General features: G+C 40.4%; 1 protein-coding gene across 8 annotated transcripts in view; it reads right to left on the bottom strand.

The window, feature by feature from the left end:
- XRCC4 (X-ray repair cross complementing 4) overlaps window positions 1-27,357 on the bottom strand; it is a 285,177-nt gene that overhangs the window by 147,103 nt on the left and 110,717 nt on the right. For all 8 annotated transcript variants that reach the window (XM_070056390.1, XM_070056397.1, XM_070056391.1 and 5 more), the window contains 3 exons: window positions 17,062-17,228; window positions 7,777-7,929; window positions 6,247-6,353 (listed from right to left, as the gene is read on the bottom strand). In XM_070056390.1, the coding sequence (XP_069912491.1) occupies window positions 6,247-6,353; window positions 7,777-7,929; window positions 17,062-17,228 (427 nt within the window). The remainder of the gene's footprint in view (window positions 1-6,246; window positions 6,354-7,776; window positions 7,930-17,061; window positions 17,229-27,357) is intronic.

Here is a 27,357-nt window from a genome sequence, read left to right as displayed (position 1 = left end):
CAGCCAGGCAGGTCATATCAAAGTTGAATTTTCATAGTAAGGTATGGGAATATTATCACAGATTTATTAAAAGTGTTTCACATTTATGAAGAGTTCTCAGAAGAACAAATATTAAGTCAGAATCTCAGACAATTAATATAAAGAGGGATGACCTCTCAAAAACATATGCATCCTGGCATTTTCTCCTAAAGCTATAGATCATGAAGTCTTGTTTGAGCTGATGATGTTGACTATCTTTCCAGAAAGTTTATGTACAAATGGGATTCTTTTCTTTAGGGAAAAAAGTGTTGCCACTATTCCCTTGTATCGGTGGCAATTTCAACACTGTTAGGAAACTTAAGGGTTTTTTTCCTTATAGAATCTCAAAAATTCATTACAAATGTGGCTAATGTGCTGTTTCAGAAGACACACACGTTCCCACTATTATTTCCTATGTGACCATGAGTAATAAAAGTAGGCTTTCTAGGCCCCTATTCCCTAATCAGAGAAAAACATGGCTTGAACTAAAGAATCTAGAATGATGAGATCTAGATAACTAAAGCATACAATGCCATGCCAAGCAACAGTGCTTACATACTGAAGCCCACTATTGCCGGGAAATGCACTCAAATCCCTTACCACTTTGGTACTAGGTTTTACGAAATCAAGCTTTTCATTTGGGACTTCCAAATGTGCCCAAGATAAGCAAACTGGAGAAGAGGAACAGCGCAATCTGTGAGTCCAGAGCTGAGCTGCTGAGTAATGTCTTTGGCAGTGTGTGTTGCTGTCCGCTCTGAGTGGACATTCACTGCCTGAAGCAACCAGCTCTTTGATACTTAGAGTTTGGATTCTGTTCTGTGTTTCAGGCTACTATATCAGTATTCATCAACTGCTCGACACAGCCATTCATTTATTTTTAAAAAGACCATTTTATAATCACACTTCCTTTCAGGAAGCCTCCAACTAAGGAAAACCCTAAATTACTGCGAGCAGTCATACAGAGAACTTCCTGTTGAACAATCAGGATTAATGGAACTAATGTGCTATGTCTCAGACAAACAATTATTCAGAAAAGTGGTAGGTGAGCTAATTTTATTTGTTTTTCGTAGTTGTGCACATTCATGAAGGTAAGAATGGTAAGCCACTCTGGAAAAGAACATCTGCTGTTTCCAGTTTTAGTGGGATTGCTTTCATTATTATCTAACTGCAAGAAATACGATAAATCCACGTGAACAGAAACAACTGGTATTGCAAAGCATTTATTATTAAGTAAAATAATTATGAGAAATTAATTCCTCTGAAAATGTCTAATTAGTAGCCAATGAGGCATAATTTTCAAAATAGTTCAAATGGAAGATCCTACTCTATCTAAAAATGCCAATTTTCGCTAAACATTTGTACATTTTTCAAACTACATTTAAACTAACATTTTGTAATAATTGCTAAAATTCTTAGAATAGTCATATACTATTTATTCATTTATTTATGTAATTTTATTTGAAAGCCACACACACACACACATAGAAACAGAAAGAAAGAGTGATCTCCCACACACTGGTTCACTCCCCAAATGCCCATAACACTCAGGGCTGGGCCTAGCCGAAGCCAGGAGCCTGGAACTCCATCCAGGCCTCCCACATAGTCGGCAGGGACCCAAGGACTTGAGCCATCGTTGTTGCCTCCCAGACTGCACATTATTAGGGAGCTTGGAAGCGGAGCTGAGACTTCAGCCCAGGAATTCCGACACTAGATACCAGCATCCCAAGCAGCATCCTACCTACTGCACCAGATGCCAGTCCCCACATATGCTTTAGAATTGCTTCCAACTGCTGTTAGTACCATAACAAAACAGACTGAAAAAATACTTTAAAAACTGCCTAATAAGCTATTTTTTAGTTTATAATCTGATAGAGAGGAAGCAAATGAAAGAACAACTGGGTACAATGTTGCAAATGTTGGTTCTTGGGCTATACTAATGATGCCGCTATTCCTGTGTATTTTAGAGCATTTCAGTAATTTGTCGGACCTAGTTTAATTAGATATCTCAATATGGACACAGGTATCCAAAGAAACAGTTCCCAGTAGAGAAGAGTGTTTCACAGTACTGACAGTAACTCAACAGGTTTCTGGTAAGTTTTTAAAAACAAAAATAAACATAAAAACACTTAGGGGGCAGGGGAGTCACATCAACCAGAAAATCCTTACAGGTACCAGGAATTGACTCCAGCTGCACAGACCTGAAAGTAACACCTCCTTTATAATCCAGGGGTTAAGTGATAAATCATACACAGATCATCCAAACTATCTTATCTATCATAATCTTAAATGAAAGAAGTAAAAAACACCTGTGAACTCGGGGACCTTGGCAAGCAGTCACAATTTAAGAAATAAGTCAGTTATGTCATTACTTACCCATCTAGAAACCCGGAAAATCAGGAAATAGGGGAGGCAAATCTTGATACAGAAAAGTATAAAATGTACTATGGAGTGGTATTAATTGTCACGTTCAACTTTCTGAACATTTTGGGGATCTTCTTTTGGTTATTAAACTGTTAAGGAACACTTTAGAAGTTTTTCATGCCTTATAGTGTAGGAATTTTAAATATGATGTAGTTTGATTAGACTACTTATCATTAGTTATTTTTTCAATAATTTTGTGACAGGAAAATTTTTAAAACTCTGGAGAGGCCGGCACCGTGGCTCACTTGGCTAATCCTCTGCCTGCGGTGTCGGTACCCCGGGTTCTAGTCCAGGTTGGGGCATTGGATTCTGTCCTGGTTGCTCCTCTTCCAGTCCAGCTCTCTGCTGTGGCCCAGGAAGGCAATGGAGGATGGCCCAAGGGCTGGGGCCCATGGGAGATCAGGAGGAAGCACCTGGCTCCTGGCTTCGGATTGGCACAGCACGCCAGCCATAGTGGCCATTTGGGGGTGAACCAACGGAAGGAAGACCTTTCTCTCTCTCTCTCTCTCTCTCTCTCACTGTCTAACTCTGCCTGTCAAAACAAAACAAAACAAAAAACTCTGGAGAAAATAAAGCAATGAAGTCATTTGTTCATTTATATAAAATAATGATCAATTTCTTTCAAACTATGATATTCTTAACCTATTTCTGGAAGTATTCATAAAAGGAAACAGTTTCCTTGAATAAATATAAGATAATATAAATATATATAATATAAATATAATCTCTCAATGATCATGATCTCATTAAATCTATTTTATTATCCAGGAGTGATATGAAAATGTGAACAATTCATAAATTTAGGTATTTTAATAATTGGTTACAAAAATCCATTTATATAGTAAAGAATATTCCCAAATTACACACTGAAGAAGTGACCTTCTAAAAGTTAAGGTTAAAGTGTTAACCTTCATTGACCTCTCTTCCTCTGGGCTTCACTGTAAGGAAAGCACATATAAAACTGCAATATCTAAAATAATTCACATATTTACTTAAATTCTAAGAACAAGCAAGTTATCATCAAGGCCAGTTCAGGGAGAAATTCCCAATGCTCTGCCCCAAATACATAGTAACATTAGAGTAAGTACAAAATAGATACGTTGCACTTAACTATAATGTATTTTGTCTCTGTAAAAGGCTTACTTGTGGAAGCTGGTCAACTTTCAAGGGAGGCCATTTGGTACTCAACATAGGCTGTTTCCCCCTCAGATCTATAGGTTCCAATTTGTAATCCAGTATCGGAAATTCTAGTTTTGAGATTTATTTTCCATCTTAGCAAACATCAGTTTCTTGATCATTCTTCATTGAAGCAGAAGGAAAAGGATAAGGGAAACTTCTAATAAAAATGCTCTCAATTGTTGACATACAATTCTTGGCAAATACAAGCTCAAAAAAAAAAAAATTAGAATGAGAGACCCATGGATCAAATATGTAATAAACTAGAGAGAAGTCGAAGAAATAATGAGACATAAAATACAAGAAAACGTGGAGTAAAACAGTCATTTCTGATCAGAAGAGAGAAATTCTGTCAAATTTAAAAACAGTACCGTTATAGCTTATATTTTGCTTTAAACAGATCTAACACATAAAGGACCACATTCTTATATAGTCATATTTAAACATATGTTTTCTCTGCAACAAATAATTTTCATCTACTACTTCAAATGTTGGTGAGATACTATGGAAAAGCAACAAAATAAACCAGTCACTATATTTAATACAAATTCTGGAAGCTTCAATTGGAAAGAACACAGGTTCTGTCTGTGAGCCTTTGATTACATTTGATCACTAAAGAATGACTTAATTTTAAATGGGGCACTAATGTAAAACAAGCCCAACCTCAAATGAAAGGAAATTTAATTCCCATGTGCAAATGTATGAGAGTGTGGGAGCCAATTCCAAGCTGATTAGAACCAGATTAACCAATCAGATAATTCAATCAATATATGTTTCCATGGCTGCGATTAGAGAGCCTCCTATATCTTTGTTCGTTTATCTACCTGCTCTGCTCCTAGCTCATGAGCCCCACTGCGTGTCCACTGGGTCCCGTGCTCTCTGCTCAGGTGTGGTGTGTCAGCACTTCTTCCTCTGTCTCCATCGTGATGTTTCTGTTCTCTCCCCTCACTCACTCCCATCAGTACACAGACATGTGAGTGTTCTCTTTCATCTAACACCAAAAAATACTCTTTAACCTTACTTCCAAATCCACTGGCTGCCCCACGTCTTCCCTTTTCTTTACAGTGAAACTTGTTGAAAACATTTTTGCTGTCTCATCTCCAACTCTCCCCTCTCATTTCCTCTGAACCTCCTATATTCTACCTCCCACCATCTCACTCAGAATGCTCCATCAGGAGCCCCACAGAGTCCCTAAGCTCTCTCTTCCTCGCCCCATTCGCTGCACCGCCCTCAGTGGATCGCTGTGTATTTCTGGAGGTCCCCTTTCACGTGGCTGCCAAGACACCTCATTTGTGGTCCGGCCTCGTAGCACCTGGCTACCCCTTTTAGGCTCTCTGCCATCCCCATGTTGACAACATATCCTGCTGCCTCTCTGTACATCCAGAACCTGCTCGGTGCTCGTCACCTACGCACGCACATCCTTCGTCAGACTGTTGAACTAGCCTCCATCTATCCCACCTTCCGAATCTGTCATCTGATAGTCTGTTCTCAACACACCAGCCAGACAAATCCTGTTCCAACCTGAAGTTGAGTGTTGCAAATCCTCCAACAGTTTCCAACCCAACTCACGTTAAAAGCTGAAGTCCTTATAGTGTCCCTCAAGGTCCTGCAGGTGAGTGGCCCCACCGAATCTCTGACTTCATCTCCTAATCCTCCCCACCTTCATCTTCCCACCTCATCCACACTGCCCCGTGTCCACGCTTGAACAGACCAGGGCCTCGGACCTCAGAGGACTGCTGAGCACGGCATGCTGTCTCCCCTTCGGACTCACCTTTCCTGGGACTCTGGCTACAATCACATCCTTCTTCCCTACCCCCAGTCTGACATTCCTGTTACCTGTCCCTGCTATGCTATCATCTTTAGCGTGTTGCACAGACTGACACACTTTGCATCGAATTTCTTTATCATCTTAGCTGTTTCCTTTCCAAGAACTTAAACCACACAATGGCCCAGATTTTTGTGTTTTATTCTTTACTGCACACAAAAGTTCTTGGTATACAAAAGGTATTCAAAAATATTTTCTAAATAAGTGATTCAAACAGTTTCTTTTTATACTAATGGGTTTAGATCAGAACCATGTGACTATAAAATGAGTTCATGGGTCACAAACTCCAGCTTGCACTGCTGCTAAGAGATCTATAAAACTCTGGGAAAAAAACCCATCGGGTGAACACCTGCTGGGCACCTGGCCCAAGGGACTGTGTAAGGATCAGGGAACCTCAGCTGCCCGTTTTCCATTCTTCTCTACTTCACCGCAGCCCCTTTGCAGAAGAATGAGAGAAGACCTGCGGCTGAGTCAGCGACTGCATAGCTGAAGACCTCACTTCAGAGCTCCACCATGGGGTCTCGCTACACAAGATCTCAAATGGTAAAGACAAGCCAGCTTTCAGGTGGTGAGATTCGCACGGAGTCCTGTCTTCTTATGAGTTATGCATCCTTGTTTAACCAGAAATAGTATACCGTGCTGTATGTGTGTATACACATGTGCCTGAACTGCTACATCTCACAACAAAGCATTTGAGGTTTTAGAATAGAAATCCCCAACGTTCTCCATCACAACTTCTTATCACTAGAATACGAAGCCCAAGCGAGAGGCACTCAACGGTAGAAACGAGCGTCTATCACTCTTACCTGCAGCCGCCACAGAGGGCCCAGCCAGGTTCTCTCCTTCCTCATCAGTGCTCGCATCATAGACTGCATCTCGGTCAGCAGTCGGCTCAGAGCAGGCTGTGGTCTCCCTACGAAGGGCGAAATGGAGCACTGAAAATCACTGGGCTCACGCTGGCTGCGCAGCAAGTTCAGCATTAAGTAATTACAGAGATTACTCCGGGGCCAGCACTGCGGTGCAGCAGGCTATGCCGCTGCCCGTGAGGCAGGCAAACCACATGGGTGTCAGTTCCAGTTCCCGCTGCTCTACTTATGATCCAGCTCTGGGAAAGCAGCGGATGATGGCCCAAGTCCTTGGGCCCCTGCCACTCATGTGGGACACCCAGATGGACATTCAGGCTTCTGGCTTTGCCCTGGCCCAGCCACGGCCACTGAGCCATTTGGGGAGTGAACCAGCAGATGGAAGATCAATTTCTCTCTTTCCCTCTCTCTTGCTCTGTCTCTCCCGCTCTCTTTAACTCTGCCTTTCAAATAAATAAACAAATATTTAAAAAAAAACTCTAGGAAAAAGATCCTAATTATGAAAATATGTATTGGAATATATATGTTTTAGGTAAATTTACTTTGGAGACTGTATATTAACTCTCTTAAGATAAATGTCTCTGTTACCTAATAATCTGAATGGTATTCAGAGCTCAGTATCATTAACTTTACAATCAGGTTCTTCTTATACCAAAATACTTTTCTGCAAAATTTTCTCTGTGGATTGCAAAGCATTTAGCACTTTCCCATCTCAATGGAATTCTGTGTTTCATTTGGTCGCCCTAAAATCCTGAGAAGGCGCCTGTTACCTTTACCCTTATTGTGAGGAAGAAGTTGAAACGGCTTGCCCAAAGCCACAGACTAATAGGTATCAGTGCTACACCAACCAGCTAAACCAGCTGACATCAAATGTGCTGTTTTTTACAGTTTGTCATTAGCACATGTGTGCCTCCTCTCAGATTCAATGCAACAGACTCTAATCTGTACCTGGTAATGCCCATGAAACCTACGGTTGTCCAAAGTCATGCAAGCCATTTGTCACCTAGGTTTCCTTCTTGAGAATCAAGTACGCATCCACTCTCAGAGAGAAGTCCACAGAAGGAGAGAGATGACTAGATAAAACTGAGTACTCCTTGGTCGTTAACATCAGCAATGTGATTCTGCCCTTAGTTCCTGCTTGGATATCAGTAAGACAAACACGCAGTGACAATCTGGCAGTTTTATAGAAGATAAAAGCTTTCTTCAAAAAAATAAATTTGTTTCTTTCTCAGTGATGTCTCAGAACTAAACAAATACCATATAGATAAGCCTCTTGCTAATTATATCACTTAGATGTACTTAAAAGAGTAGGCAGACAGAGAGCTGCCATCCCTAATGGGTAGAGCATCCAACCTCAGAATACCCAGTGATCTCATAGCACTAAAAAGTTGGCACCTAAACTGCATTAAGCCTGGAAAGGAATTCTGCTTAAATTCATGTACTTGTCATCCAAAAATATAAGCACCAAGATACCTTACGTGTTCGGTGTTCTTTTCTAGTTCTTGAATTTCACTTAACAATTTATGCAAGCTTCTGATCTTTGCTTTCTTCTCATTCAACACCAGAATAAACCGTCTGTACAGATCAGCCTCCAAAGCTTCCTTGGCACTCACGCATTTTTCAAATCTAGAAGAGTAAATAAACAAATCACAGCGTTTTTCTTAGCTGCCTCATTATTCAATGTAATACTTAAATTTCAAGAAAACTTTTGAAGCGAATTACCATTAAAAATCATGTGTTCATATGCATTCATTACCTTAGAAGTTTCATAAAGGCAATTAAAGAAGTAACTAGAGGTCACTGGTTATTCAGGTCAGTAATTTAGGTATTGAGATATGGACCAAAATTGAAAATTGATACAAATAAAGCATGAAAGACAAATAAATGCCTACATGTAATCATTTTGGTTACATCTATGGCTTAGTTATAAAAGAATGCTTTTATGGGAGAAACTTCAAATGAATAATTGCCACTGGTTTCCTCAGTGTTGCTCAATATTCCCATGAAAACAACCATAAACTTGTTCTGTGATAAAGTCATGGACCTAATCTGCTTGATTGTCCTGTAGACTAAGAATGGCTTCAGAACAAGAACATGACTTACTTGTTACATCCTTATAACCTCGTAGCACTCATGCATACAAAAAACACATCAGTCACACACACACATGGAGATGTATAATAAGTAAAAGTATCCTATCTGATGTTTCTAAAGAGCGATTAATGAAATCAGAAATGTGAAACACTACATGTCCTCAATTTTAGATATATAAGGCAAAGTGTAAAATTCTCTCATGTATGACTCCTACAGTACTCAAATGAGCCATAGCTATCTCCCGATATATCTATACAGCAGAGAAAGCAAACTTATTTGTTTGCTGTTCCACATAGGTGTCCTAGTACTTTTTTTAAAGATTTATTTATTTATTTGAAAGGCAGCTACAGAGAGGCAGAGGCAGAAGCAGAGAGAGAGGTCTTCTATCCGCTGGGTCACTCCCTAAATGGCCACAATGGCTGGGGCTGGGCCAATCCTAAACCAGGAGCCTCTTCGGGTCTCCACATAGTTGCAGGGGCCCAAGGACTTGGGCCTTATCTTATACTGCTTTCTTAGGCCATAGCAGAGAGCTGGATTGGAAAGGGGCCTTCCAGGTCTTGAACCAGCGTCCATATGGGATGGCAGCACTGTAGGCGGCAGCTTTTACTGGTTATGCCACAGCGCCAGCCCAGCACCCTACTAATTTTATATCATATATATATAATACACACATATCAGTCATGATATATAAATGTATATCTATTTAATGGATAATTACAAAGAAAACGGTTAAAATGCTAACTCTTGTTTGTATGTCCATATATTTTCAACAACCCTCCTTATCTAGAGACGCAGAGAAGTCAGACTTCACAAAGGAGGAAAAGGAACATATGGAACCAATTACAGCAAATTCTTAGGGCGTCTTCTTCGCCAAGGCTGTGAAACCCAGGAGAGCAGAAAATGTGTGCTCTTCCCCGGCTATCTGGTCCTCAGTGCCTAGCACAGCGTTTGGGACTCTGGAGATGTTCAGCCATATTTATCAGATAACTACGAAGTGCGTGAGTTAACATGAGAATCTGTCCTTTACTTTCGAGCTTTGTTGCTGGTGTGTTACAAGTCCCTAGCAGCACTTTCTTTCTCCAGCCTTCTGTTCTGAAGCTTCCCCAGTCTTGTCTGCCCAGACGCCGGCGGTCCAGGCCTTGGTAGAGGCTAGGCAAAGACTGGCAAAGGCCTGGAGCTCTCCGTGTTGGTTAGGATTCTGGCTCTCCTTCCTGGAGACACTCCATATGGGCATGACTGCTGCTGTCAGCTGGGAGCCAGTCTGTCCCCTTTGCTGAGGAAGAAGATGAGCTCACGGGAGTACTCCTTCCCATCCTGCACACTGGCCAACCTGCCTCCTGGGACTGCAGAGACACCCACTGTCCTCTGGCCACCCCTAGCTCCTCCCAGCTGAAGCCCCTGGTAGCTTGTACTTTGGTGTGCCGCCCCATGGTGCAGCATCTTGTAATGGGCCAGATGGGTCCAGACGGAGGGGATGGCCGACACCGCGCGCTTCCATCTGCAGGGCCCCGTCTGTGGACCTTCCTGGCTGGCTGGTTGGGCCAGGAGGCTGCAGACCTCTGCCAGTCCTAGTGGAAGCGGAGCTTGGGGGCCAGATGACCCCAGCTGGGTGCCAAGGCTGCCTACAGCTCTCCCCTAAGGGAGCATGGCTGAGCAGAAAGACTAATGTGGCTAACGTAACAAGGAACCAGGACGCTGGCAATTCTGAATGTTACACTTCTGTTCACCACTGTAACAGCATTTTTTTTATAGTCACCTTTTAAAAAATGAGGTAAATAATATAACAGTATTCCCTACTGGAAAGAAATATACCAAAAGATGTGAGGGGAAAAAGAATTAAAATTGAAGTGGAGCTGCCAACATCGATGGCTTATTTTAAGCAAGAGAATGGTTGCCCTCCTATTTCAGGGGCAAAGTCTTACCTAAGCACAATACTCACCTTCTCATAATATCTCCTAACATAACACGATAAGTATTTTTTCAAAAGATGAATAGCATACACATACCACTAAAATACCTGAGTATATAATTATAAAATACTTCAAAACATCTGCAAAGTAGGAATCACTGTAAGGGGGTGAGCATTTGGCATAGCTGTTAGGATACTGTTTAGGATGCCTGCATTCCACATTATTATGTCTGGGTTCCAGTCACAGTTCTGTTCTGCATTCCAGTTTCCTGCTACTGTGCACTTTGGGAGGCAGCACATGATGGCTCAAGTACCTGGGTCCCTGCCACCCATATGGGAGACACAGATCGAATCCCCAGTTCTTGGCTTTAGCCTGACCCAATCTTGCGATTGCAGGCATTTGTAGAGTAAACCAGCAGATGGGAGATCTCTGCCTGTCTCTCTACCTTTTAAATAAATAAAATTTTGAAAAATTTAAAATAGTATATAAAATACTTAACAGAAATCTTGCTTAATATTGCAAGGTTGCAATATAAAATTTTAGGAATGGTAACAAATCACTAATTTACCTAACTAAAATCTGTATTAGATTTTAAAAGAAATCAAACAAAAATACTGATTACATGTATTTATGGACTATCAAGCTAATTTTCACGTTTAATAAAATTAATAATTGGTACAACACATGAAAGTGAAAATAAATACTGAGGTATGTAATTTTCCTGAAGGACAGTGTTCACTTAAATCCCCAGGACAGAACTCATTTGCAAATGCAACACCATTTCTATCATGGGGAAAAGAAGCCAAGAGAAGAAAGTGTTTCTTGTGAGTTCACCTTGCTTGGCTCTAACAAAGCTTAGGGATTTGGTTCCAACTAACTTTTCATCCTGCTGGAAAACACTTCCCAGAGAAGCTGGGGAGTGGAGGCTGACTGGGACAGACTGCAGTCTCGTTACTATTATTATATAAAGCTCTTTTAAAATAAAGTGTTTAGAAGATCACTGCAGGGGGACACACATACACACACACACGTGCACACACACACATGAGCAAACGCCCCTGACCACTGACTCACTGCCAGCATGTATGCACTGGCCAGGGCTGGGAGCTGAGAACTCAGTCGGGGTCTTGCACATGTGTGGCAGGGATCAAGCTAGTGGAGCCACCACAGGCCGCCTCTCAGGGTCTGCAATGACAGGGAGCTGGAGTCAGCAGCACCAGCTGGGTATCACATGTGCACATGCTAACCTTTGACGCGAAACAGCCAAACGCTTAGCCCAAAAGGACTATTAATTTTTAAAAAGATTTATTTATGTATTTGAAAGTCAGAGTTACCGAGGCAGAGAGAGAGAGAGAGAGAGAGAGAGAGAGAGAGAGAGAGAGAGAGATCTTCCATCTGCTGGTTCACTCCCTACATGGCTGCAATTGCTGGGGTGGTGCCAGGCCAAAGCCAGGGGCCGGTAGCTTCTTTAAGGTCTTCCCTGTGGGTGCAGGGGCCCAAGCACTTTGGCCTTCCTCCACGGCCTTATCAGGCACATCAGGAGGTAGCTGGATCAGAAGTGGAACCCATGTGGGATACTGGTACTAGAGGCTGCAGCTTTACCTGCCACTCCACAACACAGGCCCTGCAACAGTGTTACTGCTAACAGTTGTATGATATGAAATGCTACTCTCTTGTTCAACATTTGGTAACGAAGAGGTACACAGCTTCCTCCAGACCTCAAATTTTTTAAGATTTTATTTATTTATTTATTTATTTGACAGAGTTATAGACAGTGAGAGGGAGATACAGAGAGAAAGGTCTTCCTTCCGTTGGTTCACTCCCCAGATGGCCGCAATGGCCGGAGCTGTGCTGATCTGAAGCCAGGAGCCAGGTGCTTCTTCCTAGTCTCGCATGCGGGTGCAGGAGCCCAAGGACTTGGGCCATCTTCCACTGCTTTCCCAGGCCACAGCAGAGAGCTGACTGGAAGAGGAACAGCCAGGACTGGAAGAGGAGCAGCCGGGACTAGAACCGGCACCCATATGGGATGCTGGTGCCGCAGGCCGAGGATTAACCTACTGTGCCACAGCTCTGGCCCCAGACCTTGATTTTTAATACCAATCCTTTCCTATAGTCTCAATGATGTTGATATGTGTGCCATATTTCTTGCTTCCTGCCAAGACCCAGCTGAAGAACAGCACAGGAATCAGCAGATGAAACGAATTCAGGGAGGAAGAACATGGGAATCACTGCTCGGTTACTACCACTAAAGAAGGCCCTTGTACAGGAAAAGCAGACTACAGCTGAGTCCACGCATCATCTCCAAGGCAGAGCTCAAAATGAATCAAACCATCAATAACCTCAAAGAGGAAAGGCCCAAGGACCCTTCCTTCACCAGTGACTAAGACAACGCAACAATAATGCTAAGCTTTACTAGTAATTTAGAACTGAGTTAGCTAAGACCATGGACCAAATGATGTGTGTGTGTGTGTGTGTGTACACACATATACATTCTATATTGCAAAGCTGAAAGGATAATGACTAAGTGAAGAAAAATACTGAATATCCAAAATGAAAAGTTTTTGGGTGGGAAAAGAATCTAAGAATAATATGTTAAAAGCAATAACAATAATAAGAGTAAAATTAAAGCAATTTCACACAAAAATAACATCCAAAATGAAACAAAAGATTAAACAACAGTCCAAAATAAAACAATGGACACACAGTGCAGCAGTCCTCATAGCAACAACCACTTCTCTCCAAATTCACATCCACATCAGGGCTGGACAGCCAAAGAAAATGTGAACAGAGCTGAGAGGACAAAGAAAGCAAAACCGGACTAGGGAAAAAAGCAAGCTGTGGACTCGAGGTTTAATAAGCCTTTAAGAACTGAAGAAGATGGCAAACAGCTGTTCCTCACCCTTTCTGATGACAGACAAGAGGAAATGGCCTTCAACTGTACCATGAAGGATTCAGATTACCGGGTGGGGGGGTGGGGGGGAGGATTTCTGACTGTGACTGTTTCTTAACACTCTAATGGGCTACCAGGGGGAGATGGAGATATCTCTTGAGGTCTTACAAAAATCAGACTTAATTCATCTGGATCTAATGTGATCCTAGCTGGAAGGCAGAGGGATGACACAGAAAAGCTTCCAAGGTCTTCTATTCTGATGATTCCATGAGTGTCAACCCAATTCACTGAAAACTGCCTCCAATTATGGGTTTAATAGCTGTAACTCAGAATGAAGCCAGAGGATTTCTAAATTGAGGTCTGAGTGCAAACAAAAGCTCTATTCAGTAACATGGAACTTGAGAGCCGTTATTCGAAATTAAGTAGGAAAACCCAGTGAAATGAATATAGCTCATAACCTAAGGATTCACATACAAGCTTTAGGATGTTTCCACCTTTTATCTAAACTACAAAAATTAAAGTAATAGAGTAATGCCACTTATTCAAAATGGAGCCAAAACTATAATTACTAAACAATAGCTAAAACGACAGCAAATATATACACTGAACCTCTACACATCAAAGCTCTCTTTTTATTCATATTGGGATTCCGCGTTCCTCATTCAAACCTTGCTGATTCTTTGTTGTCATTCTAAAGGGAAAGAGCTTTGTAGTTGGATCTGATCTTAGCAGTGATCCACAAATACCAAAATAACAAAAATCTAACCCACAATTCCAGAATACACTATTTACATGTTATTTTCTCCTTCTATTTTTATATAAACATGCATTTCATAAAAATAAATTATCAGTTACTCATATTTATAACACATCCTTTCATAATATAAATACTCTTAATGTTAATAATCACAGGTGTATATGACTGATTATTGTTCATATATCCTATTATATATTAAAACTAGAAGGTGGCTGGCGCTGTGGTGCAATGGGTTAACGCCCTGGCCTGAAACTCCGGCCACCCATATGGGTGCCTGTTCGAGACCCTGCTGCTCCACTTCCTGTCCATCTCTCTGCTGTGGCCCGGGAAAGCAGGAGAAGATGACCCAAGTCCTTGGGCCCGTGCACCCACGTGGGAGACCAGGAAGAAGCTCGTGGGTCCTGGCTTTGGATCGGCACAGCTCCGGCCGTTGCGGCCATCTGGGGAGTGAACCATTGGATGGAAGACCTCTCTCTCTCTCTCTCTCTCTGCCTCTCCTCTCTCTGTGTAATGCTGACTTTCAAATAAATAAATAAACCTTTACATAAAAAAACTAGAAGATACTGAAAAATGAAAGTAAAAGATGTTTAGTTTGGTATTAAAAATTTTAAAATGCATACGAGGGTACTTCAAAAATTTCATGGAAAATGTATAATGTCAAAATCCTGCATGGATTTCAGTATTTTTCTTAAAGCAATATAAGGGTAGTTTTTAATTCTATTTTCAATGAACCTTTAGATATTCCGTTGAATACTTCAAACTCATTTACCATAGCTTGTGGAATAGCTCTGATCTCTTACCTATGTTTGCCCCACCCCATATGCAGGGTGGAATCATGTGGAAGACATGATTGGACCATGGACGGATACTGACACAGAGGTTGCCCTGCAGACCGAGTGGTGGCTGTCCCTAGCATCATGCCCTGAGTCTAATGACTCCAGTTTCAAAGTTCCCTTGTATCTAACTTGGTAGGCTCTGTTCTATTTCTTAGCAGTATAAAACCCCTTGTTGCCTTATGGAAGCTGGAGTTTACAATCCTCTGCTCTGCTTTCAGCATCCTAAGACCCTACCAAGGGAGAAAAAGAAATCGCGGCTCGGCCATAACCAAGATATACAGGTGTGTACAGCCCCTAATACCTGGCTGCATTTGGACACAGAAAGTGGATACTTTCTGCTCTGACAGGGCAGAAAACCCAATCTGGGAAATGCATACAGCTCTAAGCCTAACATCTGGTATACAATCAAGAGCTTGGAATTCTCTGGAGGGGACTCTTTCCTCTCAGTTCTCCGGGCCACCCCCAGGGCACACATTTCTGAGCCCTGAACGTGCTGGATCCAGAGTCAATAAAAAGAGAAGAGCTAGAATGAACAAAATCGGGCAGGTGACAGGATAGTAGGCCGTGCTTTTGATCAGAGGGGAAACCTGCTAACCACAATCAGACACAGCCCTTTCTGGGGAGTTCAGACACTGCAGATGAGGCACGTGTGCACCACGTATTGTATGCGCTCCTCACACACACTGTCTTACAGCACGGGGCGTGTCGTCTCCACGGCCTCCTCTTGGTTCCCTGCTGCTTTCCATTCCACAGGAGTGGTGCGGAATGCTGATGAGATAATACCTCCTCCAACCTCTGCAGACAGCTCACAGCGAGTTGTTCAGGCACCAAGTACCCAGGCTGCACTTTTGTGGGCAATTTGTGGGTCGGATTTCCTATCATCCTGAGGGCATTCTGAGTTTTAAATATAATGACTCATCACGGCCCGGTATGTCTCCTTGAATCTGATTTATTTCATATATAAAACAGAAAGACACACCTAAACTGCAGATGGAAGGCCAAAGAAATGTTTGTAGCACAGATATTTGATACTGATTTATACTCAAATGAAGAAAACAGAAGCTAAAGAGAAAAATTAACTTGCTTTTTCCAGTATGGTTTCCTGATACTTACAGATGCTTTACATTGGCCTCGGTATTTTGTTATTTATATATAATTATATGGATATGTAACTGGTAGTAAAAATTAGTAAAAATTAATTTAAAACTGAAAGAGTACATGATAATTTTTAAAATAACTGAGGGCCAAATACAGCCAGGTATTAATAACTTAGTGTCACGTCTTGCATTAATTAAAATAATTGAGCGTACAGAAAAATGACTTCCATTAGTGAATCACACGCTCACATGCATCCATGGACACCGAACCTTTCTACTGTTCAAGGACTCCCGCATACACTTACTAACGTACACACAGAGCAATCACAGTGACTGCTCTCAGAAGCTCCTCGGCAGCCAATGTTCTCAGTGTGTGAGTGGAAGATAAAACTATTGATATAATGATATTTGTTAGCATTTTTATATTTACTCCACATAATTAGGCATTTCTATGCATAATTTACCTATAAAATATCTTTTCACAAAATGTACTATAATACACATCTCTGTGAGGACATATTTACAATCTTTTATTTACTCCAAATATCTTTTACTTACACACTGAAGAAGCCTAGATTATAATTTCTGTTAAGGAAGTTCATAACTGGGATGATAAATTACTTTCCTCTTCATCATTTACAAAAATAAGAGGAAAAGCCAGGAAAATAAAAGGCTTCCCAATGTTTTATCCAGTAGCCACAATTACTTCATCTTTTAAAAATGCTTGTAGTGTGAATTTTCAATCAATCAGGAGAAATAAGTCCCTTTTAGGAGCCAAAACACACATCATTTGCAATAGCTGCCATTCACTGATTCCAAATAAGGCCTCCATTGTACTTATTTATATTTCAGATGTCTTTCATTCAGTATTACGTCTACAACTGGAGGTGAACTAATTCTTATAAAAAGCCTTTACCTAAATCCTTTATTAATGTTACAGTAATGGATTCTGAACTGCAATGCCCAATTATTCCTTATTATTTATTTGTTGCCCATTATGCACATTACTGACTACCAATTTGATTTAATCATATTAAGTAAAGGAACAGTTCATGACAGTTGTATTTTCAATAGATGCTAGTCCACAGATACTGTAAGTTTACGATCTGTTAGCTTGAGGCTACAGCCGAGGGAAGCTTGGTGGCTTTGTACCGCAAGCACCCCGTGTACACACCGTCCTTGAATATCGTTCCAGTCCCTCAGAAGCCTTGCATTTTCTTTCTGCAGGTGCTCATGTTTGGCTTGAGTCTCAGCAATGGCGTCCAGGCAGTAACAAATAAGCTCTCTAATGATCTCAGCTGGGCTTGCAACTTTCTCCAGTTTGAAGGAACCAAGTCTGAACTAAAATGAAAGGAAAACATGGTTAGTGTGCAGTCGTATCAACAGTCAGCTGCCCACTTTCAAGCATCCTCAATTTCTTTTGAGAGGAAAATAACATGAAAGACGTAAATACAATGTATTTACTAGATAGAGTGATACTGCACAAAGTTAGTGGGAAATGAAATTTTAAAATAACTTTCTTTTGGGAGGCCGGCACCGTGGTGCAGCAGGTTAAAGCCCTGGTTTGAAGCGCTGGCAACCCATATGGACGCTGGTTCTAGTCCTGGCTGCTCCTCTTCAGATCCAGCTCTCAGCTATGGCCTAGAATAGCAGCAGAAGATGGCCCAAATCCTTGGGCTCCTGCACCCACAGGGGAGACCCAGAAGAAGCTCCTGGCTTTGGATTGGTACAGCTTCGGCCATTGTGGCCATCTGGGGAGTGAATCAGCGGATACAGACCTCTCTCTCTCTCTCTCTCTCTCTCTCTCTCTCTTCCTCTCTCTGTAACTCTTTCAAATAAATAAAATAAATATTTTAAAAAAGAAGTTTATTTTGGTACAACATGTTTTGAAAATCATGGATATGAGAGGGGTCTTCAAAGGTTTATGAAAACACATATTATGAAAAATACATGCATGAAATTCAATTTTGTTGTGCTAAAATAAATTCACCTTTTAATTCTATTTTCCATAAACTTTTTAAAGTACACTCATATAAGTGCAGTGAAGGGAAAAAAAGGGCTCCTTCCCACTTTCTCACTAAAGTGTATCAAGTAAATCAACACAGAGCCTATGAATAATTTTATAAGTCACTCACCTACTAGCAAAGAAAGCAATTTATATATCATATATAAACATAATACCATCTACTTACTGACGCTTAATTTTGTGTCCTCAGAAAAAGGAGAGGAACTATATATGCAGATTTTGAACTGTAGGTTGAGCTAACAACAATGGTAAAAAGAAATCACTGACATTTAACTTATTACTGAAAAAATATCAAAACATTGGTAATAGGTAAAAGAAAGGTAAAGCCTAGGGCTATCCCACAGCAATTATTCCTTTATGTACTAAAGACCATAACTCATTACTATAAATGATCAATAACAGCTTTGTCAAGTTGAGTACATTTCTATAAAGATAAGAACCTTAAAACCATCCTAATGCTGATAAAGTAACACCATGATTAGTAACATGAAACATAATTAGAGCTGATATTAAAATTAGGGTAATTACACTTGATAATAAGATACTACAAATAGTAACTATTTTATATAGCTCTCAAGTCTTATGGTGGAAGTGTAACTCAAGCCCAGCAAAAATCTAACCTCATCTAATGCTCATCAAAAGAGAACTTTTACACTCACTTCCTGAATTAGTAACTGAGGCTCAGAGCAATTAGCCAACCTACTGAAGGAGTCGTCTATGCAGTCACTGCACTTTCTGCTATCAGAGGACCCTGCCTACCTAGACAGCCAGGAAAAGGAAGACTGGGCTCAGAACTTACACAGAATTCTGAAGACAGAGTCTACTACGGTGAGTGAGTAGCAAAAGAATAAATCAGAGGCGTTTTTTCCTTTGGATTTTTCCCTTTTTGCACAGATAAAGCCACCTTAGTAGTACGGTACAACACAGCAGGATGTTGACTTTATCCACTAGGCTGGGTAACTGCTCTTCCTGGTGATAGCTCATTTTCATCAGGCCATTTATCAGACAACAACATGCCCCACTTGGATCGCCTTGAAAAGAGTATTTCTATAAATAGGTTAAGAACTATGTTACAAACAGATTAGGAAGTATGAAGAAATTAAGGTATATGGCAATCTTGGGACATATTCCTGTTAACCAATTTACAAGTAAAATTAGAAATCATGAAGACAGACCTGCAGTCCAGTGTCTGAAATCTGAATGGCATTTTACATCAGGTTTCAGTTAATTCCTTTCATTATATAACCCTAGAAAGTAACTTTTTCTTGATGAATTATCTTTGCTAACTCAAATCTTTAGGTAGAAAAACAGGAGTGCAAGATAACCCAAATTACAGACCCCTTACCAACAGACTTATATACTAAAGATTCCTACGTGTTAAGAAATATTTACTCAGTTACGTAAAATGTAAATAATATATATTGATATTCTTTGATATTATAGATGTATCTTATAGGATTGAGTATTAATGCTGGGTACAGAAAAAAACAAACAACCCTGTATATTTGTAATTTTTAAGCCCAAGCAGGTCATAACTGTCAGTTTAATTCTTCGCTTTATCTCACCTCTTTTTGTCTCTTAACAAAAGAAGGAGAATCACATTAAGTATTTTTCCTTTATTTAAATGAGTTCTTCAACAAACATATTTACCCTAAATTAAACAGTTTGAGCAATGTTTAACAAAACAGACTTCAAAAAATTCTAACGAATTTATTCAGTTGAAGTTATTCCAAAGTATTTGTCACATCTATTTCTCTCAAACTTCGGATCAAATGGTCCAAAGCATATGCCACTTTCTTGTATAATGACAAGTGAGTCCATTTATCAAGCATGTGTATTTAAACAAGAAAGTTTTATGTATGAAGTGAATAAATAAATTCAAAGTAAATTTTCGCATTTAACTTTTGAAGCTTTTGAGCACAAACACACAAAGTTGAGGACAAAATACTCCTGTAAAATAGTACTTTTTTTGAATGAATACAAAACAAGAAAAAATTAGTCTTTTTTTAGATAATAGATTACATTATCAGCAAAACATAAACCCACAAATCGATCTTGTATTCTCTCATGACCACAACTGTCAAGCAGCTTTTAGAAGACGGAGCATTTTTAGAAAGTAGAGTTTTTCATCTTTGAGTTTTAAAATGCCAGATGGATGAAGAATTCATGCCACACCTTCGTCCTGGATAAAGCAAGCAGTAAAATAAACAGGCCAAGAGAAACCCAAGTCCAGCTCTCTGGATTTCTATCTTAGGCGACAAAGGAAGGAGACACTAATACCAAAATCATCAATAACATCTTTCAAATTATCACTCAAATGGAGTTATTCAAAATTCCAAATGAGAATTCTTAAATCTTTCTGTAAAGCCAATTCAGTATAAAATAAGGTGTTGTTATTTCTTCTTAAAAGTAGGCAACTATGTTTTGGTATTGATTTTCTAATTCACCAGTTTTTAGCTCCTTAACAGGTAGGAACTCTATTACTCAGAACAGGTAACAAGCAGGGGCTTTATACAGTAATCAGAAGAAGGTCAGCTTTCACTCATGTAACTTTTAAAACAGTCACAAAATCATTACAACTGTAGTAGTACATAATTCCTATGAATTTCTTGAACAAATATTCAAAACAAAGTTGTAAAACAATCAGAACCATCTAGAAACCCAATTTCAACAAAAAAGATTTTTACTAGAAACAGACTATTTATTTAGAGAGTTTCTGGATGTAGGAATGGGTGACTGGCGCACTGTGCCTGTCTACACATGGTATGGGGTGGGGTGGGGGCACACACTCCTCTTCAGTGCTGGGGCTCTACCCATCCCACGCAGTGTAGATGCCAGCAGCCACAGGCCTGCTTGTGCTGGACTCAAGGCCTCGCTCAGGCCCGCCGAACCACGGAGTGTGGAGCATCTCTGGGCTCTGCCTCTAGCCTGCAGCCTGTCCTCACGCTGCTCCTAACAAAGGGCCAGCGACGACCTGAGGAGGGTTCCCGAGGCTGGCAGACTCAACAAAAGCTATACTGTGTTATTGTGTCCACTTTCCAATCTTTTACTCTCCATTCTTGTTTAATGTGTAGGGGTATTAGCACAGCTGTTCTTTATTTATTAGTTCTGTCATTTCAAAATAATCTACATGACTTCAAATGGGAGACGAGCAGCAGAAACCACAAATTAAACACATTTTGAGAGCATGTCTGTTCTGTTAGAAACATGGACAAAAATGTTTCTTTCTGCAGTCAGTTCTCAACCTTACTGAGACGTCTGAGTACCCATGCTGCCTAAGCTCCTCACTCAGTCCAGAATCTTCTAGGATTTTGCGCCGTGTCTTCATTTTCCTATATAAAAACACTGAGAACAATTAACTTTCAGTGTTAAGGAGTACTCTAAGGAGGCAGTCCTAGCTGACTCTTGGGGGTTATCGTTGCAGCAGGTAACAACAACAACTTCAGCATTTAAAATCTGACCCCCATCAAAACTCTAAGTTTCAGGAAACAACCTTTTCAGTTGCTTGTTTGCTTGTTTTTGTTTCTTTTTCTTTCTTTTTTTAGTTTTTCTTACTTGTTTGGTCAGGGCCTTGTTTATTGTGATTACTGGTCTTTCTCAATGGCACAGCGCCTTATCTGCACCAGTGCTCTGTCAGGTTCTCTCCAGCTAATTCACCCAGCATCGACTTCTTCAGGACCTCAGTCTCTCACAGTGACTCCTCAGCCTCAGCCCACCTCTGCCTTTTCTCTGCTTGCTTCAGAAATGCTGTCTCTGCCTTTGGATGCGAACCTCACAGAGGACTGGGGCCAGCTCTCATGCGTCTTCCACAGTGTCTTCCATAGTACCTCCCAAGGATCTTGCCCAGCTCTGGGTGCATAAAAGCCAACCGTCGAACACTCACAGGTAAGTGGGAATAAAATTTTTTGCAAAATTTCCGTAAGGCCCACTAAAAAATGTATAAACATCTCAAGGGACTGCAAACATCTCAAGCAAGGTTCTGCTCACCTCGGATCACGCAGATTCTTTTCTCAAAAGGTAATGACCCGGAAGTGAAAACTGTGAATCACAATTATAATGCTTCAAGTAATTAGCATTTTACAGCCATGTAATAACTCTCACATTTTAAGTATCACCTAAGAACTATGTAAAATCATTACTTGAATGTAGTGTGTCAAGCTCCTCTACTAAAATAAAAGACCCAAGGCAGCATCTTTTCTTATGGATAGTGGTCTCCTATGTCCAGTCCTATTATGAGCATTAACTGCTTCTTTTTCTCCCTAAAAGTAGGCACAGACGTGCAAAGACACAGAATACTTGTGCTCCATTCCTACATGATGAAACAGGATGCGTTTATTCATTTACAGCATCACTTCAGAAAGTTTGTGAGTAACGGAATTAAAATTTGAGCTCGCCAGTATTCCGGTGCAATTTTGAAATCCATGTGTGTAGAACAGACCACAATCCTCAGATAGACCACAAGCCTCTCATGTAAAATGGTGCAGAATTTTCATCTAACCCATCACATCTCCCATATACTCTCAATCACCTCTAAATTACTTACACTATCTGGGATAATGTACTGCCATGAAGAGTTGTTATATGGGGTTGTATAAGGGATACTGACAAAAAAAAAAGTCTGTGCCAGTGTCCAGCACAGATGCAACTGTTTCTTCCCAAATACTCTGAATCTGTGGTTGCTTGAACTTGTCTGAATATTTTGAATCTGTGGTTACTTGACCTTGGTTGAATCTGCAGATGTGGAATCCAAGGATGTGAAGAACCCACTGTAACAGGCATTTTTCTGTTTTGAGCTAATCAGGATTTTTAAGTCCGTTAGCGAAGTTTACCATTGCTTATTTTTGAAACTGATTCCCTCTACTGTAGCTGAGAACATGATCAAATCATCTCTAAGTAGAAATACTAATTTACTGCCTACTCCGTCTTTATTATTATACTTATTCGTGATCCCTGGGTAATGTCAACGACTGTGAGGTATATGGGAGCCTTGGGCACCTCTGCGTTGGAATCCAGTATTGACATCGATTTGTACCGAGGCTCTGAACAAGCAACTGTAGCCTCTGTATTCAAAGCAGTGATTTTTCCTGTAGGAGACTGGTAGTATCTAAAGGGCTGCTCAAGAAAGATTCTGTAAATAAGCCATACCAGAAACCTAACAGCACGAAAAACTCTGATGCTCTTGAGTCAGTGTGAATGGGATTTGCTTCTTAAAAATAACCAGTTGATTACTTTACCACAGCATTCCAGAGTGGCTATGACAGAGAAAACTCACGGGGTGGGATCACTGTTGGCTGCTGCATAGTTTCTGTTGCTCACAGAAACAGTGAGCAAGCAAACATTGGACAGCACATACAATATGATAAAATGTCATGCTATGGGATACTTAGGAAACAATCAGACAGCATGAAATATCATGGATAATCATTTTCTGAATCAAAACCAGTTTTCTCAGTGTCATAACAATCAGTTCTCTCATCTCTTTCTTTAGGAAAATTAAATTAAAACAATAAAAATGCTTTTATTTTCCCTAACTATGAAATTTGAGTTCTTTCCCATTTAACAACATCAGGAACTTAGCATAACCTCTTAACCCCAATCCACTCCTTCTCTACCCATAAATAAGAATGGAATTGCATTTATTTGATGGACTAGCACAATTGGTAAAACAGTATTACACTGACATTAGAAACTATTTGGAAATAAAAACTTTTCATAAAAACTCACTGTGTCAAGTATAACCCCATTATCAGTTATCATAAACTAATAAACTCAAAACTAGCAAGACTTCAGAAAATCATAAAAATATCATGTGTTTCTTAACCCTACTTTTAAAAAGCATACTAAAGGGAACTGAGAAAAAATTCTAATTTTATGTGTGACTTATGAATTGATTCATGAGAAATTTTTAAACGTTCAATAATTATCTTTTTAAAGTATGGATCAAAAATTCATCTACTACATTTTTTCACTCAAAAATATTTAATAAGAATCCTAAAAAACTTTGCTTACCACAATTTAAGACCAACTCTCAAGGAAACAAATTTGTATGTAAAATATTTATATAAAAAAACTAGCTTAGTCCAGTGCTGTGGCTCTTGGCTTCGATCCGCACAGCTCCAGCCTTTGCAGTCGACTGGGGAATGAATCAGCAGATGGAAGACCTCTCTCTCTGTCCCTCCCTCTCACTGTCTATAACTCTGCCTCTCAAATAAATAAATAAAATATTTTAAAAACATTAAATCCTGTCTAATGCAACAAAATGGTCACAATTGGAAATCATTATACTAATTGAAATAAACCAGTCCCAAAAAGACAAATATCGTATGCTTTTCCTGATCTGACGCAATTAACAGAAGGCCTGAAATGTAATGTATTCAAACAAAATAGTCATTTGCAAAACGGATGACTGTTTATAGCCCTTGTCTCTCCCACTGAGGGACAATCTTGTCTAGTTTTGTTCTATTTTGTTTTGTTTTCTTCCTCTTTATACTGCTGAGCTCCAATACTTAGAGGAGGGCTACCAGTAAGACCACTAAGTAAACTGATAATAGATCATCATAAAAATTAAGAGTGGGAATCCAAAAGGGTGAGGAATGGTTAAACGTGGGGGGGAGCCCCAATTTGTTCCTACATCTGTATATATGAAATGTAGGAAACTCGTATAACAAATAAAAATTAAAAAAATCTCTCTTCTCTCTCTCTCTGTGTCACTTTGCCTCTTTGCCTTTCAAATAAACAAAATAAATTTTTAGAAAAAGCTCTCAGGACATAGTATGTTTTTTTTTTAAAAGTAGCAATATTTATATTGATGTATTCTGTTATTTACTAGATATAAGATAAACATAAATTAGTGGTCTAAAAGGATTTTTTAAAATTTTCTGGGAGCTTTTAAAATGAATAATTAATAACACTGCCCACAGGGTATATAACAGTGAATATTTTTGATGAACTTGAGAAAAATTGAAAGATTGATGGATGGTATTTATGTATTAAATTGAATTTCTTGTTAAGAAAATATAATTAAGACAGTGAAGTAGTTCCAGTTCAGGTAACCCCAGAGAAAGCTGTACTACAGTCTACTGGAGTTGATGAAGTTTATAAAACAATTAAAACTGCAGCCAAACAAAGACCAACAGGAAAAACATGGATATTTCTGGAGACTGGTGAATCACAGAAAGCAGGCAGAACCGGAGGTTACTCACACAGGGTGAGGTCCAGCTCTCCCTCCCGAGGGCAGGCTCCAGCCCTGTACCGAGTGCAAGGTCTCAAGTAAAAGCAATACTTGCCGGCCCAGCGTGGCAGTAGTGGGTTAAGCCTCTGCCTGTGGCGCTGGCATTCCACATTGGTGCTGGTTCTAGTCCCGGCTGTTCCTCTTCTAATCCAGCTCTCCACTATGGCCTGGGAAAGCAGTGGAAGATGGCCCAACTCCTTGGGCCCCTGCACCCGCGTGGGAGACCAGGAAGAAGCTCGTGGGTCCTGGCTTGGATCAGCTTAGCTCTGGCTGTTGCGGCCATCTGGGGAGTGAACCAGCGGATGGAAGACCTTTCTCTGTCCTTCACACTGTTTGTAACTCTAGTCTCAAAAAGCAAATACAATCTTAAAAAAAAAAAAACAAAAACAAAACCAAAAACTACACTTATTGATTTGAGGAGAGAAAGGATAGAACACGGACACACACATCAAATAGAGATGAGAAATTGGAGAATATAACTAGAGAATCACTACAGAAGTTTTAAAATGCACAGAAAAGGATTAGTCAAAAGAGGGGGAAAAAAGAGAAGATAGGATTTAAAAAAGAAAAGGGGAAAAATGCGTGACCTGAAAGATTTCAATTTCCAGATAGAAAAGGTCCACTGAATTAGAGGTTTCAAATCAAGACATCATTAAGCTTTAGAAGACTTGAGACAAGATGATTCTAAATGCCTTCAGAGCCTATGACTGACCAGGAACTAGAATGGCACCGGCTTTGTACAGAAACACTGGATACCAGAAGTCAATGAATCAGTTCCTTCAAATCATAAAGACATGTTCAAATGAGAAGCGATGTGAGAATATGCTCTGTCAGTGTGGTAAACCAAACCAAGATAGGGGAAGGCATGTGTCTCTTTTTCAGGCTATTATAAAGAATACCTTGGACTGAAGAATGTATTAGCAGAAGGCGTGCTTATAGCTCTGGAGGCTGGGGAGCCAGCACACTCAGTGTCTTCTAACAGATGGTGCCTTCATTATGCATCCCCCCATGGTGCAGAGGCAAGGGGCTAGGAGGCTCCCTCAAGCCTCTTTGATAAGGGCACTAACCCTCACGACCTACTCACATCCCAAACGCCCCACCTCACAGTCAAAACACACTGAGGATTAGGCTGCAACGTATGATTAGTTGGGTGGGAGGCATTCGGAACACGGCAATAAGGGTCAGAGAAACATGGAATTCAGTACAAAAGGCAGGAAAAGAGAATCTTCAAAGAACGGTTTGGTACATTTTAACTCATTCCTTCTAATTCTCTTCCTTTTATTAAATTATTTTATTGAAGGAGTTTCAGGGTCAGTTAACTTCACAATTTGGGCTTTAACCCACATATTGCTTAGCTAGGTGTTTGGTTTCAGTGTTCTGTGCCCTGAATTAGCAGATAAATTAATACACCAAGAGGTGGACATTGATTTTGCTTTCAGCGATGAGCATGGTCTTCTCCATCTACAGGAAAAATGGGAGGATTTTACTAGATGGAAGCAGGTGGCTGCAACTGCTGTTTCAGATGAAGTTTAAATACACAGGGAAGCATCACTGTTTAGCAGCTTGGACTGCACTGGTTCTCAGGCCGCACCAACCCTTCTGTCTGCTCTCTGCTTACTAATGCCCGAGCACAGCCCCTGTTGTGCTACTGCCGGATCACAGCCCCTGGAAGACATTTCTCAAACACAACCATCACCTGATTCTTCCTCAAACTCTGCCAAGAGGACGCTCCAAAGGGAGACTAGGATCTCTTCTGCTTTTGTTCTTTGGTGATGGGGTGACACAGTTTTCCAGTCTCTTCCAGCTTTCCTCCAACGACGACATTTCTTCCACCTTCTCTTCCCTTGGCACTCCCAGAATGCCACGGTACAATGCTCCGAGATATTAGTCATGATCAGTCTGCCCTCAGCAGTACACACCCTAACTCTACAGCACCTGTGTTGTGTTTCCAGCCCAGCACCAACTCCATAGTCAGAGGTCTCAGTCTAAGCTCACGGTTCCGGTACTGTCAATCTCTGCTTCTGTTCCCACAGTTGTTACGGAAGCCTCTGGCTGTAATTACTCTCTGGCTCAGCTGTATTCCCTGGGCTGTTTAAGTTCTAGTAATTCACTATATTACATCTCTGCTGTTGACGCGTCTACTGCGACTTAGTTTCCTGACTGAATCTTGTCTAAGAAGCAGAGTCGAAGGAGAACTCAGGGGGAGCCGTGCA

This window comes from Oryctolagus cuniculus, chromosome 14 (assembly GCF_964237555.1).
Source record: "Oryctolagus cuniculus chromosome 14, mOryCun1.1, whole genome shotgun sequence".
Taxonomy (NCBI): Eukaryota; Metazoa; Chordata; class Mammalia; order Lagomorpha; family Leporidae; genus Oryctolagus; species Oryctolagus cuniculus.
Note: the sequence above shows the minus strand (reverse complement) of the source record. Positions and strands in the feature narration are given on the sequence as shown.